At 31.5% G+C, this 15,894-nt stretch overlaps 1 protein-coding gene across 1 annotated transcript; it reads right to left on the bottom strand.

Moving 5' to 3' along the window:
* Window positions 1–2,744: 2,744 nt before the first annotated feature.
* LOC129888824 (long-chain-alcohol oxidase FAO4A-like) lies at window positions 2,745–12,194 on the bottom strand. The gene is made up of 4 exons (XM_055963856.1): window positions 11,811–12,194; window positions 10,864–11,133; window positions 3,865–5,304; window positions 2,745–3,329 (listed from the first exon to the last, which is right to left on the bottom strand). The coding sequence occupies exons 1-4, from the start codon at window positions 12,027–12,029 to the stop codon at window positions 2,937–2,939; spliced, it is 2,322 nt and encodes a 773-aa protein (XP_055819831.1). The 5' UTR covers window positions 12,030–12,194; the 3' UTR covers window positions 2,745–2,936.
* Window positions 12,195–15,894: the final 3,700 nt, after the last annotated feature.

Below are 15,894 nucleotides of genomic sequence, written 5' to 3' on the forward strand. Positions count from 1 at the left end.
TGTATTTTAGGCATAACTTTTCATAAAATAGTTCAAATTAGGTGATTCAAATTTCTAAATAACTCCAACGGCATTACCTACAACTTTCATGAAGACTATTTCAAGTTATCCTTAAGTATGAGTCCTAGCAATAAAGTAGAGAGGATAGAGATGTCTCGAGTACCACATGCATCAACAGTGGGAAGTTTAATGTTCGTCATGGTATGTACAAGACCTGACATTGCACAAGAAGTGGGAGTGGTTAGTCGATACATGGCTAATTTTGGTAGACATCATTGGAATACTGTTAAGAGGATCTTGAGATATATCAAAGGTGATCTTGATAAAAGCAAGTCCACCACATGTTATGTGTTTACTCTTGCTGGAGGAGCTGTAACCTGGGTTTCAAAACTACAGTTTATCGTGGCTACATCTACGACGGAAGAAGAATATGTAACAGCTACACAAGCTAGCAAAGAGGCAATATGGATGCAGATGTTACTTGAGGAGCTCAGGTACAAACAAAAGAAGGTTGCTCTATTTTGTGATAGTCAGAGCGCTTTGCATCTTGCAAATAATCCGATATTTCATTCAAGGACAAAGCACATACGAGTTCAGTATCACTTGTTCATAAGAAGGTGGAAGAAAACAGTGTGAATATTTAGAAAATCCACACTAATGACAACCTAGCAGATATGTTTACGAAGCCGATCAACAGTAACAAGTTTATATGGTGTCGATCTTCTATTGGCATAGAAAAAATATAACATTGCAGTAATTGGGTAGAAAGGATGATGTGAAAATTTAATTGATTCTCAATTAAATCTTCAAGTGGGAGAATGCAAGAAAGTCAAAAATGGAGGTGAACATGCACCGTCCATGAAGAAACACGTATTTTACGCGTTTCAAAAGTTGTTGCCTCCTTTAGCAACTTTTGACAAAAAATGCATATTTTACACGAAAATACGTATTTTACGCGTTTCCAGTTTTCTATAAATAGAGGGCCTCTTGCCCTCATTTAGATCATCCCACAAATTCAAAAGAGTAAGAACACAGAGAGTTATACACCAAGATAAATATTGTAGTCTTGAGTGTCCTCTTTAGTAAGTTATTCCTTATACAAGAGAGAAGTGTTTATTGTTGTTTTCTCCTTGTATATGAGAGCAGTGTACTCCCATATTATCATAGTAAAATCCTTCTACCCCGTGGTTTTTCCCCTCTACCTGTTTGAGGGGTTTCTACGTAAAATTCTCGTATCCAATTTATTTTCATTATTTATTATCATATCAAACTTTAGTTATGATGCTTCCTCTCCTAACAGCTTTAAACTACAACTTTTTTTATAGGTTATTGTGACCAAAAGTGCACTGCAAGGTGTTGGAAGGCAGGATTAAAGAAACGTTGCTTGAAGTATTGTGGAATATGTTGTGTTGAATGCAAATGTGTTCCTTCTGGCACATATGGAAACAAGTCTGAATGTCCTTGTTATAGAGACAAGTTGAACTCTAAGGGCAAACCAAAATGTCCTTAGAGTTTAAGTTTTGTACGATGTCAGTGTAAAGAACTATTTGTATAATCATGTCACTAAAATGATGATATTTACGTGTAACGTAACTCTTCATGTGACATGATAGTATGATTTTTTTTTATACTGATAATGTATATAACTTGAACTCAGAATAAGTCCAATCTATTTAGTTTTAAGTTTTAAGTCCTTTGATTTTTTTCTTTGTACTTAATTGGTTCTTTGCAATAAAATAATAGAAAAGTGAGTTACTATTTATGTTTATCTGTAGCTCAATCGTGGTTGTAATTGTGGTTCATATTAGTTAAAAAGAGAGAAAATTTGTGTTGGTTACATTTTATCTTGGCATTTGTATTAGTGGATAACATCTTAATGCAATATATTGTATGAGATTTAGGTGTGATTGAAAATAATAAATATTTCTAGAACTAGGGGAAATTCTATTCGATTTTTGTAAGATGATGATTTTCATCGATATGGGTTGTGGTGAGATGATTGAGATTCCTCCATCTCTAATAAAAAATAAAAAAAATCTTATTAAAAGCGGCGTCTTCAGAATGGACCTTATAATGCACGAATTTAAATTTAATAAAATCTCAATATAAATATTAAACACCATATGATTAACAAAAATAATAATGTATTTGAACCTTTGATATTTTACTTTGACCAAATTTGGACATAGTCTACTCCCAAAAGACTTGGCCATACAGGTGATCTTGGTCTTATTAATTTATAATATTAAAAGCAAAGACTATGTAGCTCGTGAAAATCATGATCCTTGAATTTATATTTTATTTTTCTTTCTTTATTCCTCTAAACAATTCATCTTCATTGACTCACCTCTTCAAATGTTGATGTGTTAATTACGTAACAAAATGCTACATAATTTATTTAAGTATTATATTATTAAAATAATATTATATAATATAATACAATACATTGTGAAATTAGGTGTAACAATCATTCAAATAAGTTGTAATTGCGTAAAATTCATCCTCAATCCCTTTGCATAAATTAGTTACCCACAAATTTACATTCTTCTTTGTTTCTTGTGACATTACATAATGATGGAAAATAATATAATCTATCAAAATATTATATATTCATTAAAATAATATAACACAATACTATACATTATAAAACTATGTGTAGCAACCATTCAAATAAGTTGTAATTAATTAATTTAAATTCATACTCAATCTAGTAGCAACCATCCAAACTATGTGTCACATCCTGATCATACTAAATTGATTATTAGATAAATAACACTTTTCATCGTTACATAATAATAATAATTTATCAATATCATATAGTAAAATATAAGCAACAATCAGAACAACATTGTATTATTTAAAATAACAATACGATACGATATAATACAATTGCGGTAACAATTCATCATCCTAAATCCATTAGCAATAATCTCCCCTTAATTCTTCTTCTTAGCCTTGAGTACTTGAAGCACATTTTGTGCAGTGCAATAAGATATAGCTTGAACAGTGACCATAGGGTTCACACCAAGGGCAGTTGGAAAAACACTTGTGTCACCAATAAACAAATCTTCTACTTCCCATGTTTCCCCTTTAGGATTTACCACTGATATGTTTGGATCAACTCCCATTCTACAACTTCCCATTTGATGTGCGGAACAAATAGGGATTGAGAGATTCTTGAATTCTCTTGAACTTTCTTCTTTCACAAAACTCTCAAATTCATCAACACTTGATTCTTTCACTTTCAATTTCTTACCTGTTCCATGGTGAGTTCCTATTTCTTCTGCTCCAGCAGCTGCCAAGATTCTTAGTATCTTCTCTAGACCAATCTGCATTAGTCGCGAAGCCAGAAATTTCGTTAAGAGATATTCAAGGGTAATAACACTTGTATCTATATAATATACGATATAATCTTTGCACGAAGTGTGTTCAACTTATCACCCTTCGGCATACATAGCTATGCCCTTGCCTGCATGTTAGAACTAAAATATCAAAAACAACAACATATTCAGTATAGTTCCACAAGTGGGGTATGAGGAGGGTTGAGGTGTACACAGACCTAATCTCTATGTTTGTGGGGTAAAGAAGATGTTTTCGGTAGACCTTCGACTCAAGATAATCATTTTTCAGAAAATAATATGAAAGAAATGAAAGTGTAATGATGAAAATATTAAAAAAAGAAAAGTATTAATTACATTACAAATATAAGGATAACCAGAGTAAAAGAAATACTAAAATTAGTAATAAAATTAGAGTATATATATAAGATATGCTAACATAATAGGATAACTAGAGAAAGAAATAACAGTAGTAATGAAATAGAAGCATAAGATAATGCTAGCATAATAGTAGTACTAACCATACCTTAAGATTTTCTTCATCAATTTGATCCAATTTGTATGTTATTGAATGTGGTGATATTGCTTCTCCTGAGCCCTTATCTCTTGCCAAAGCAAATATATGTGCTGTTCTTGAATATTTGCACATTCTCATCTTGATATCAAGGCCTGAAATCCATGGCATTACTACTGAGAACATGCCAGGGTGCAATGCTGGTGTTTGTATAACCACACCATAACCTGATTCCTCAAAATTCGCGACGACTTTAGACATTGCTGACATTATTCCTCCTTCATAGCTCTTTTTCTCTGACTTTGGCCATACTTCAAAATTCTTTACATTGTCAGTATTGTCTTTATCTGGAAAGTGTCCCCATGCGAATACAACCGGATGGACATGTAAATTTTTGCCAATATTCGGATTTTTTAAACCGCTTTTCTTGAGCAATGAAGGGGTTCTAAGTGCACCACATGCTACAATTGTGACTTTGGATTTCACCATAAAAATTTCTTTCACCCCTTCATGTTGAAATTCACAAGCAACTCCAATTGCTTTACTTTTGTTATAATTATTTTTTTGTTCATGAATTACCTCTAGAGCTTCACATTCTTGAATTATTGCACCATTGCCTGATTTCACTAAATCAACTAGCCATGTCTCATTTGTCCCTTTTTTCCTCCCATCTTTACATCCCATGCTACACCAACCACAATAATGATTTGATGGTGTATTTCTTGGTATATTTTCCACAGGGTACCCTAATTCTTCACACCCTTTTCTCAAAATCATGTTTTGAAAACCTTCTTCATCAATCTTATCTTGAACTCCCATTTTTTCGCAAATGATTTCTAATGCCTCCTTGTAGAATTCACTTTGGAACATTTCCAATTCATAGATGTCGCACCATTCTTTTAGAACGTGTGATGGGGTATCAATTGAGGCTGACCAATTTATCGTAGAGCCACCACCAACGGTGGAACCCGCTAGGAGAAAAACATCCATGTCTTTGGTCATCATTAGTCCATTTCCAAGAAACATTTGATCCATTGAAGGTCCTTCAAGAAGGGAAAGATTTGTTCTAGCTAGGTAACTTCCTTTTTCTAAAACAAGCACTTTGTGTCCCGCGTTTGCAAGAACACCGGCTATAACTCCACCCCCAGAGCCCGAACCAACTACCACTGCATCACATTCAATGATGAAAGAAGGACAATTTGATGATGAATTTGGTTTTGAGACATGAAACCCTAGTTTTTGGAGTTTATTGAATAGAGCATGTTGTGGTTGTTTTAGGGTAATGATTCCCTTGTAAAGTGGTCCATATAGCTGCTCTTGTTCTTTCTCTGAAAATTCTTCGTGTTTGTTTTGCTTACTATTTATCTTTTCTTGTTTTTGCTTCTTGAATTCTGGATCTTGTCCCCAGTAGCCTAGTCCTTTCCATGATGGGTTCTGGCTTTTCTCATCCACCTATAAAAGTCATCAAGGAAGGATAAGATAACAATGAGTATAACTATTGTACACTCACAGGATAAAAGAATTTTTCAACTATCAAGATATTTAAGATAGTTATAGATAGTTGTTCACGGAAAATAAAATTAGTAAACTAGAAAATAAGACGGATCGCACATTTTTCTTAAGTCATCACCAAGGTTGTGTTCCATAGGTGTGGGGGGCTTGGACTTGACCCTTACCATAATTATTAACTGTATCAGCCACCACTAAATTGTTTATGTGATATGTTAAGTTTATAATGTTACTTCACATTTAAAAGTAATATAAATAAATAAATAAATAGTGAAATATAACATATTGTTAACGTGAAAAAATCAAAAATATACATTTTAATTAATTAAAGACTAAATCTATAACAAAGTCATATATCATAAGGACAAAGTAATATTTACCTATAACTTAGGGACCAAAGATACCGTTTGCCATTTTAGAAAAAGGTGTCTAGATATATATTCCTCATTAATCATTATAACACCAAACTTGGAGGAATATCATAACTAACCTTCAACAACAATAACAACATATCCAGTGTAATTTTATAAAAAAAAATTGGGGAAGGAGATATGGACACAACCTTAGTCTTATCGTATGAAGATAGAAAAACGGTGAAAAACATGTTAAAAAAATAAATATGTAAAACAAATACAGTAAAGAAAAAATAAATAAATATATATATATATATATATATTATAAAACTACCCTCAAGTGTAGGATACAGAATAGGGGACCAAAGGATGTCAAATGCACCTCATGACAGAGAAAAGTGAGTTGGCCACTTTAATTTAATGGAAGGAAAATATCAATTTTCATCACCAATTTCAGATCTCCTTACCCACAAATTTACTGTATATATTTAACATACAAGTACATTATAGTATATAATACATGTATATTAATTTATACATTTTCAAGATACATCTTGTAACTAGGCTTGAGAAAAAGCCATTTTGTACTTCCTAATAAATATTGTTGGGAAATTATAGGTAAAAATGTGACCTAGCAGTCTGCTTACGAGTTACGACTTCATATGAACTTAATAGTTTTTGTTCATCGACCAAAGACTTAGTCCGATAGTCAATATTAATAAAAACCAAAAAAAAGGTTGAACACATAGATAAATCCTTGAACTTGGTTGGTTTTTTCTCTCAGGCAACTCAACTATGTTGCCTGTCTATTGAACCCTTTAACCATACATAATTTGTACCTTTTAAACATTCATTGTTGACATTGCATAAAACATTTTATCATATTTGAAGAGCGCGTGAAAATGATTTAAAGGGGCTGATGTGGAATCCATTTTGGAATGTAACGGTCTTCCTTTTCACTTGCTCTTCAAACGTGATAACACATTTAATGTATTCCACATCAGCCCCTTACATTCCAAAATAGATTCCACATCAGTCCTTTTAAATCTTTTTCACACGCTTTTCAAACGTGATAAAACGTTTTATGCAATGTCAGCAATGAATATTTAAAATGTACAAACTATGTATGGTTCAGGGGTTCATTAGGAAGGCAGCATAATTGAGATGACTGAGAGAAAAAAACCAACTAAGTTCAAGGGCCTATCTATGTGTTCGGCAAAAAAAAAAACGTTGTGATAGAGTACTACTTTTGTTGTTAGTTAATTTGCCTTTCAAATTTCATTAGGAGTCCAATTTAAAGTTATGTCGATATTTAGAATTTAATTTCTACTTCTCGAAGAAGGTATATAAGTTTCCCTAGTCTCTTTTGGTAATTAATTATTCACGACAAAGGAAGAAATAGGGACCATGGTCCATGCATGTAGAAAGGATGTCATAAAATGTGCATGAGAAAACCATAAAACCTATTTACTCATGTGTTGGTGTACAATAAATGCACTTTTATGAATGAGTAATTTGGCTTCATATATGAAAATTGTGGACCCTCAATCTCAATTAACCACTACGTGCATAGGCACAAAAACAAAAAGGAAAAAAGGAAAAAAAAAAGATATTAGACACCCTGATTCCATCTCATCTCCTCCCACCTAAACACCACTAGGTTAGGGGTGGGACGGCTATTGATATAATTGCCAATCATTAAGCCATATATACCTACACCATTGTGGGTGGTAGGGGCTTGCTTCCTTGTAAATGTGAGTAGTTGATAATTTAATAGCACTTAGTTAATAAGCTATTATTATTTGGACAATGATAGATAAAGTTTATTATGAATCCCCCATAATTAATATAGGCAGATTAAGAATTTGAATGATTCTTAACAAGCTATTAAAATTAACTTATTTTGATAAGTACTTTCTATTAAAAATGCTTTCAGAAAATAATTATTTTTATTTAGCTAAAGTATTTAAAAAGTGACTTTGATATGGTTAATTTTGTCCTGATAAAAATCTAAAGCATTTATTTTAGGAGAAACTATTTTTTCAGTTTCTCCTTAAAAGTTGAAAACAATTTCTACCACTACTATTACTAAAACAACTCACTTCTTATCTAGGGTAGAAGAAATCCAAAAATAGGTTTTAGAGTGGCAAATGGACGGATTAGATCAAATGAGTGAGCTTAAAATGAGTTAATAAAAATAAATAAAATATTTGATCCATTCATATTTAATACGGTGCCTTTTGCTATCCTAATACCAATAATTCTTTGAAATATTTGAAAAAATAGGAATAGCAAAACCTTTAATAACCTAGGTAATAGTAGAATCCTTATCACCACTCAAAATATCTCCTTCCAAGCTTTGGAATATTATCATCTTACCCAACCTTCTAGTACTATAAGAATTAAAGACAGAATCCCAATTACTTTGTGTAAACCCCTTGATAACACATTCAAGCTTAATATTGATGGCTCCTTTGAGTCAGGATCCTCCAACGGAAGGACATGAGGAGTCATGAGGAATCATATAGGAACATGGATAGCAGGATTTACGTGCAAAACAACGGGACAGGATGCACTATATACAGAAAGTCTTGGTCTTACTACATGGACTCAAACTCGCACATCATATAAATATAAAAGGCTTACTCGTGGAAACTGATTCCCAAGTACTCATAAATAACATATATAGAAATAATCACAAATTCTCACACATCTTTAATAATTGCAGGTCTCTACTCCTCCAGATGGAAGGGGCATCCTTGACATACATCCCCAGGGGGGCTAATTCGATAGCGGATCTACTAGCAAAATATGAAAGGAAAACAAAGGATTCAAGCTTGGTCAATAACCAACCTTATATTTTTGATGCATCTCGTTCTTTTGTACTAAATGAACTCGATGGAGATGCTATTGGAACTACTCAACCTAGAATAGTTTCATTTTTATATGAACGATCTGAATATTAATAAATAAAATCAATCCGCTTTGAAGCAAAAAAAAATCCAACTAATATCCAAAATAAGTTTCGACTCTCAAAAACAAGAACTCATGAAAATAACATGCATGAAATAAATGTTGATAGTATTCATATTTGACCAATTTTTTAATGATCAATAATCCAACTAATATTTAATATCTCCCCCCATAAGCTAAAACCCAAAATAAGTTTCCACTCCCAAAAACAAGAACTCATGAAAATAACATGCGTGAAATAAATATTGATAATATTCATATTTGACTAATCTTTTAATGATCAATAATCCAACTAATATTTTATCCCCCCCCCCCCCAATCCCAATATAAGTATCACCTTACAGAAAAAAAATTATCTCAAAATAAGCGTCATTTTAAAAATTTAAAATAAAAATTAATATATATATTTTTAATTATGTCAATATATTTTATCTTCTTAATAGTGTTCAATTTATAAAATAAATAAATTAATAAGAATAATTTAATAAACTATAAATCATATTTATTAATTTTTTAATGCACTACTTTGGACAATATAGATGACGAAGGGATTGGGGACTTCGGAGGCAGGCTCTTGATGAGGCTCGTGGTGATATTAATAAGATATTTTCTCCGTTTTTATTTATATGTCGTTTTTATTAAAAATAGATATCATTTTATATTTCTTTTATCATATATTAGTTGTCATGTTTACTAAAAATACTTGTCTAAAATAATTGTTAATTTAAACAATCAAGAAAGAATTAATTATATTTTTTTAACTTTGTCCTTACCATTAATTATTTTAGAATTAAGAGACACGTAAATAAATAAAAATTAAAGAATTAATAAGGTGTATATTAGTCAAACAACACTCCTAATTGATGTTTTCTTAAAGGTTGTGCCAAACTTTATCATGACAACTAAAATGAAACGGAGAGATTACTTGTCATTTCACAAAATCAATACATAAATAACACTATTATTTATATTTTACCCTTGAAAGTTATGAGTATTGAAAGTATAAATTTGATTAATATAAGAAAATTAAATGATTAATTCATTTTTATTGGTCAGCTTTATTAATTAAAATAAATTAATTTATGTTTATTTATTGAAAATTAACTTTATGAGAATACTAAATAAATTTACATAATTTATTAAGGAACGAAAAATCTAAAATAATAATATATAAATAAAAATGGAAAAAGTAGTTTGTTCGATTAAAAAAATAAAACACTTGTTTCGAAGAAACTACATCATATTTTGAATGAATTTATTTTTTTCAAAACCATTTTGTCAGGCTTACTCCCAATGATGAAAGAATGGAGGAAATAAGACAAAACAAGATTCTATAAAAGGAAACAAAGGGGCAAACGAAAAAGGAAAAAAGTAATTATAGCAAAACAATACGTTATAAGTAATTAATGCAATTTGAAAACCACCTTCAAGGTGGTTGGTACAATTGGTACGTTCACCATTAAAGCAGAAACAAAACCATTTTTAAATCAAAGATGGTCAAATATGCGGTGTACAATAGATTCTTGAGGTTTTACTTTTTTTCTAGACTTTGTATATAGTGTAAATTCTTTTTCTATTAAATCATCTAAAAAATAACTATATATATTGATATCGTAAAAAAAAAATCTTTCCCAATCAGATCATCTAAAAAATATTCCCTCTGTTCACTTTTATTTGTCCATTATTTTGAAAATAGATTTTCATTTTTAAAATATCAAGAAAAGATAATTATTCTTCTCATGGTTTTACTCTTACCACCAATTACTTATTCTCCAAATTATTTTTTAAGATTTAATATTAAACATCAATTAATAAGGATAGTGTAGTAAAATAGTCATATCAATCATTATTTTCTTAGTCCACGTGACAAATAAAAGTGAACGACAAGCAATTCTATCTAATAAATGAAACAACAACAACAACAACAACAACACACCCAGTGAAATACCACAAGTGGGGTCTGGAGAGGGTGAATGTACGATACCTTACCACTACCTCATGGAGATAGAGAGGCTGTTTCCGAAAGACTATCGGCTCAAAAGTCACAGATCAAGTAAAATAGAAAAACAATATATATAGGATAAATGAAACTAGTTACCTGAAAAATCAGGCCACACTCCCAACAACACATAAATCTTTACTTCTATATTGTCAGTACATATAACTTAAATCGTACCTGAGTGAAGAATACAAGGAGAGTTAGAACTTTCATGGCAACAAAGAGAAGTTTGATGAGTTTGAAGTTACTGCATGACCATGATTGAACTATTTCTTCTCTCTTGTTTGGTGAAACCTTAGAAAAGTTCTGCAAGTATGGGAATTGGCTTGACAAGCTTGCCATACCACAAAGTACGAAAGTTCCAATCCTTGTTGATAGTAACCATAGAGCTAATTTGCATAGGTTTAGCTTAGGGTGTTGTATTCTTTCACTTACCATCCATGCAAGCTACAAATAAAAACAATAAAAGACTTGATAAGGGATTTTTTTTTTGGATGATCATGGTGTGAGCCAACTCTCGATACCTCGACTAATTCCACGGGATACCTGCCACCTCCCCCTAGCAACAGGTACCAGGTAACTCTGTCCAAGGCTAGGACAAATGGAAAAAAATCACCTAAGAAATTATAAAAACATTTGGGAAAATTATACCTAATAAAGGATGATAACAAGGAGATTAAAAGGGGGGAAAAAGGATGTGACACTAGGGATTAATAAAGCAATTCTTCAAGAGGTTATTTTAATCATCCTGCTTGAACAATATAATTTTTCAACAAAGAAAGTTCATCGATCGAACCTCTTTGCATCATGTATCTCCACCCCTAGTTGGAAAATTAAATAATATTAAGTTGTATTTGTTTTTACCATTTTGTGTGACGAATAATTTCCTTTTCCTATGAATATATTGGCTCAAGAAGGGTGATCAAGTTACGAGAGTAATTACTAGGTCTCCATAAAGTGTGAGTGTGTACTTGAAAAAAAATGAAACAATATGAGGGCTGAAAAAACAAGTTTTTTTTTCCTTCCCTACCCTTTAATTCCCCTACCCCCAACCCCACCCCACCCCACCACCAAGAAAACAAAAACATGAAAAAAAAATAAAAAAGAAATTTGAGAAGTCTTACATGTTGAGGAGTTCCATTCATGGAAGCAGAAGTGTTAAGGAATTTGATGATAGAATCATCCATGTTTTCTTGATTAAGAGAATTAGCATCAATGGATGGCAAGAAAGTGTCACAAATAGCACTAAGTGAATCCATTTGACTAAACGAAAGTGAAGCAAATTGTCCATTTTTTGCAACATCCTTCCCTTTCTCCATATTTCCACCATTTAGATAACCCATATTCTAAAGTTTTGTTTTTCCTTCTATATTATTTGAGAAGAAAACTATGTGAATTATATTTAGATATTTATAGAATGAAAAGGAGTATACCTAACCCCAATTATCACCCCGGGAATGGGTACATGCACATATATAGGGAGATGATGTTATTTCTTGTATACCATAGTGGTCCATGTTGAAAATTTGGTTTTTCTTCAAAGTATTAGTACAAGTTTTTATCTTGATCTCCTTTATAAAACTACTTTATTAATTAAATATATCAAAATCATCGTTAGCACACACTTTTATCAGCTAAAACAACAATAATACAAGCGGGGTCCGAAGAGGGTGATGTGTACGCAGTTTTACCTTCATTTTGTGAAGGTCTAGGTTGTTTTCGATAGACCTTCTGCTTAAGTAAAAAATATCAAAATTAGTAATAAAAGAAAATATAGTAATAAAGAAGCTATGTAAAAAATATTGGAGAAAAGAACTATAGCAACAACAAATAATACGACAGTCGAAGCAAAGGAAGCAATAAGTAATAAAAAAAATCAAAGAATAAGGTAATAAGAGAGTACTAATAGATAGTACTCATAAGGAAAATTAGATAATATACTCAACTATCTACTAACATTTTACCCTAGTTTTCGACCTCCATACTTTTCTCACGCTAACTACGATTAATTAGTTTAATTTCACCTAATTTATTGCTTAATCATAGTCAAAGCAATTTTTTTGGCAACATTAATAATGATTTACAATGATTAAAGAGTGTTTAGTGATGATAACTAGTACTGATGTAACACCCCAAAAATTTCTATGCTAAGACCCGTAGCATTCTTCATGTATGTATAAGATCGTACTCGACGACTTTAAAGTATATGCATGAGTTAGGATCAATTAATAAGTAATTTAAGGGTATTAAATGTGATTTAGGGTCATAAGGGATTCCTATAAGTCCACGGCTACCTCAAAGAACTACTAAATAATAAAGGAATTACTAGAAAGAAAACAGCTCCTCCGAATGCAAAGAGGTCTCACCAAAATTGGATAAGTAGATCCTCAACTATGCGACTGTTAATGATCTCTAATACCTGATGCAGGCCAAATTGCGTCAATACATAGAATAAACGAGTATGTAAAATAACTGGAAAGGAATACAATCAACAATACTCAACCTCATGCAACTCAACTCGAGGGACTCACTCCGAAATAACTCAGCTCAATAAAATATGAAGTAAAATAATACAATGCTTTAAATGATATGCAATAAGAGGTGCAACTCAATATATATAAGAGTATAATATTTTTTTGGGGAGTTTCTCAAGTCGACAACCACCACTTATGAGCTAGTGATGATACAATGTTTAAGAACTATCGTTGTGCATCTGTCCAATACCTTGCCAGGGTAAAGGATGCTCAAACTCAATGGATCCAAAATACTCAAAGTCCATAGTTTTGGGACTTAGAAAGGCATAGCCTTTATCCTACTCTGGCTACGTAGTTTGTAGGCTCATCCCATATCAGTGCTCAATACTACTCTCAAAATAGTGTAATATGTCAAGTGAGAAAATACTCAAAATACATCATTTAGTCTCGTTTGGACTTAGCTTAAAACTCAACTCATCTCAACTCGAAGAATGCATTTAAAATAAAAATATAATTTAACTTCTTAACTCAATCTCAAAATAGATATTTTAATGCAACAATACTCAATTAACTCATTTATACTCAAATTACTCATGCTCAAAATAATAATTAAGAAACTTCCCAAACTCAACTCATGCTTAAACTCTTTCTCAATCAAATATGAAAATATTCACTATTTAAACTCATAATAGTGCATAAAATAATTAATGCAAAACATTCACAAATCATTCTTTAAAAAAACTCCATCAATGTTATAAAATATAAATGAAATCTCAATTAGGGTTTATGTGAATGCAAACACGAATCCATACTCTCAACAAGACTCAACACAAGAAACTCATCAAAAAATATTGTAGTATATACAAAAACACAATGGAATTTACATGCAAAACTCAATAGGGATTATAATTGACTCAAGAACTCAAGAAAGTAGGGTTAAAACTCAACTGAACTATTTAACAATATAATTTAGATGTAGGGAGCGTGGATGAACTCAATCCAACGCTATGATTAGTCTTACATACCTGGATATCGAAGAAACGATTGAGACTTAAAGGAATGACTTAAAAACCTTGAACCATAGCTTTAAACCTAGCTTTCTTTCTTCTCTCCAATTCTCTTTTCTCAATGTTCTAAGTGTTTTATGAGGGAAAATACCCTTAGGGTACTGATAAAGGTCGAATTTTAGTTCCAAAACAGCTTGGGGTAAGTTTCAAAAAGGTATGGAATGCCCTTCATTAAGAAAAATAGGGTCGGGCGCACTGCTGGCGCGCCTTCCCAGCCCCAAACTGCTGTGGCTTGTTTCGGGCGCACTTGTGGCGCGTCGCCCCAAGTCCCAAGCTACTGCAACACTAGTCTCCGGTAAAACAGTCATAACTCTTTACTTCAAACTCGTAATGAGGCAAACTTAGTGGAGTTGGAAAGAAGACTCAAAGATCTTTAATTTGATAGGTCATGGGACATTTAACTCTTAATATTCTGAAATTTATGATCGTTTGAATTTGACCCTTATATGATCTTATACCAAAACTCAATTGGTAAAGGATCTATGAACTCGACTTAGTACTAGAGGTTCCTTAGAACCCTAATTCACCTCTAATACACTTCAAATACTTAGGAATTGATCCTAAAACATTAATACAATTAGAAGTCATCGTGCTCGGGCCTATATGAATAAGAAGAATGACTCGGATCTTAGCTTAAATTTTTTTTCGGGGTATAACAACATGATTGGAATTTTTTGAAAACACACGGACAAAAAGGTGACAAATCAAATGAACCGTGCACATTAGTTGACAAATTGCATCTTTGCTTAAAAGCAAACACCGTCTTATTGAGGAATAGCCGAAGTATTAGACATTCAAAAATAAAAGCATGAAATTAAACTCTATGTTAAGGACTTTATTTATTAAATGGTATAAATATAATTATTTAATTTGCTCTCAGATTTATCGGTTAACCCATTATGAAAAAACCTCAAATCGTTAAAAACCGATAACCTGATGATAAAAAAAAATCAAAATCATTAAAAAATTGATAAATCAATAACTGATTAGCGATAAATCAATAACCTTTTTTTGATTCAGGTTATCATTGGTTCAATTTTGAACAATCCTAATATCGAGCGACAGTTGTCTATATGTGGAGTATGGGTATCATATTATTTTATTATTATTTATTATTGTCTTTGTTTTGATTATCGTATTATTTGTTATTGCTATTTTTTTAAAATTATTTTCAACATAATTTCTTCATAACTGTATTTTCTTTTCAAACCTGGTTTGAAATATTGTACTTGATTCAAGAGTCTATCGATAATAACTTCTCTACCTTTAATTATAAGATAAGGATAAGGTCTGTGTACACACCAACCTCCCTAAATTTATTTGTTAAATTATACTAAATATATTATTATTTCCGTTGTTTTTAACCAAAGTTGGTAGAGTTAAAAGACAAGATAATAATTATTTAAGTTTATTATGAAAGGCTGTTTTATTGTATTTACTGTAGTTGCCAAAGTAATAGTTGGTATTTTAATTAATTTGATTAGTCTTATTATTTTATTATATAGAGAGGCAATTATATATAACACTGTTACCATACAGGCTGGCTAAAGCCCTCTTCTTTTTTTTAGAAAAATGAAAAGCTCGTTAAATTAAAAACAGGAAATTAAGGATGTTATCTTGATGATTCAAGTCTTATTTGTTTGTTTCAACACTTATTCAGTCCATTA

The sequence above is a fragment of the Solanum dulcamara genome, chromosome 5, assembly GCF_947179165.1.
Source record: "Solanum dulcamara chromosome 5, daSolDulc1.2, whole genome shotgun sequence".
NCBI lineage: Eukaryota > Viridiplantae > Streptophyta > Magnoliopsida > Solanales > Solanaceae > Solanum > Solanum dulcamara.

Bases quoted from the DNA above. Each gene is read 5' to 3' on its own strand.
- LOC129888824 (XM_055963856.1), bottom strand. From the start codon at position 12,029: ATGGGTTATCTAAATGGTGGAAATATGGAGAAAGGGAAGGATGTTGCA. The intron at 5,305-10,863 runs GTACGATTTAAG...TGACTTTTATAG, and splicing joins TCCTTGTATTCTTCACTCAG to GTGGATGAGAAAAGCCAGAA. The intron at 3,330-3,864 runs GTATGGTTAGTA...CGACTAATGCAG, and splicing joins TTGATGAAGAAAATCTTAAG to ATTGGTCTAGAGAAGATACT.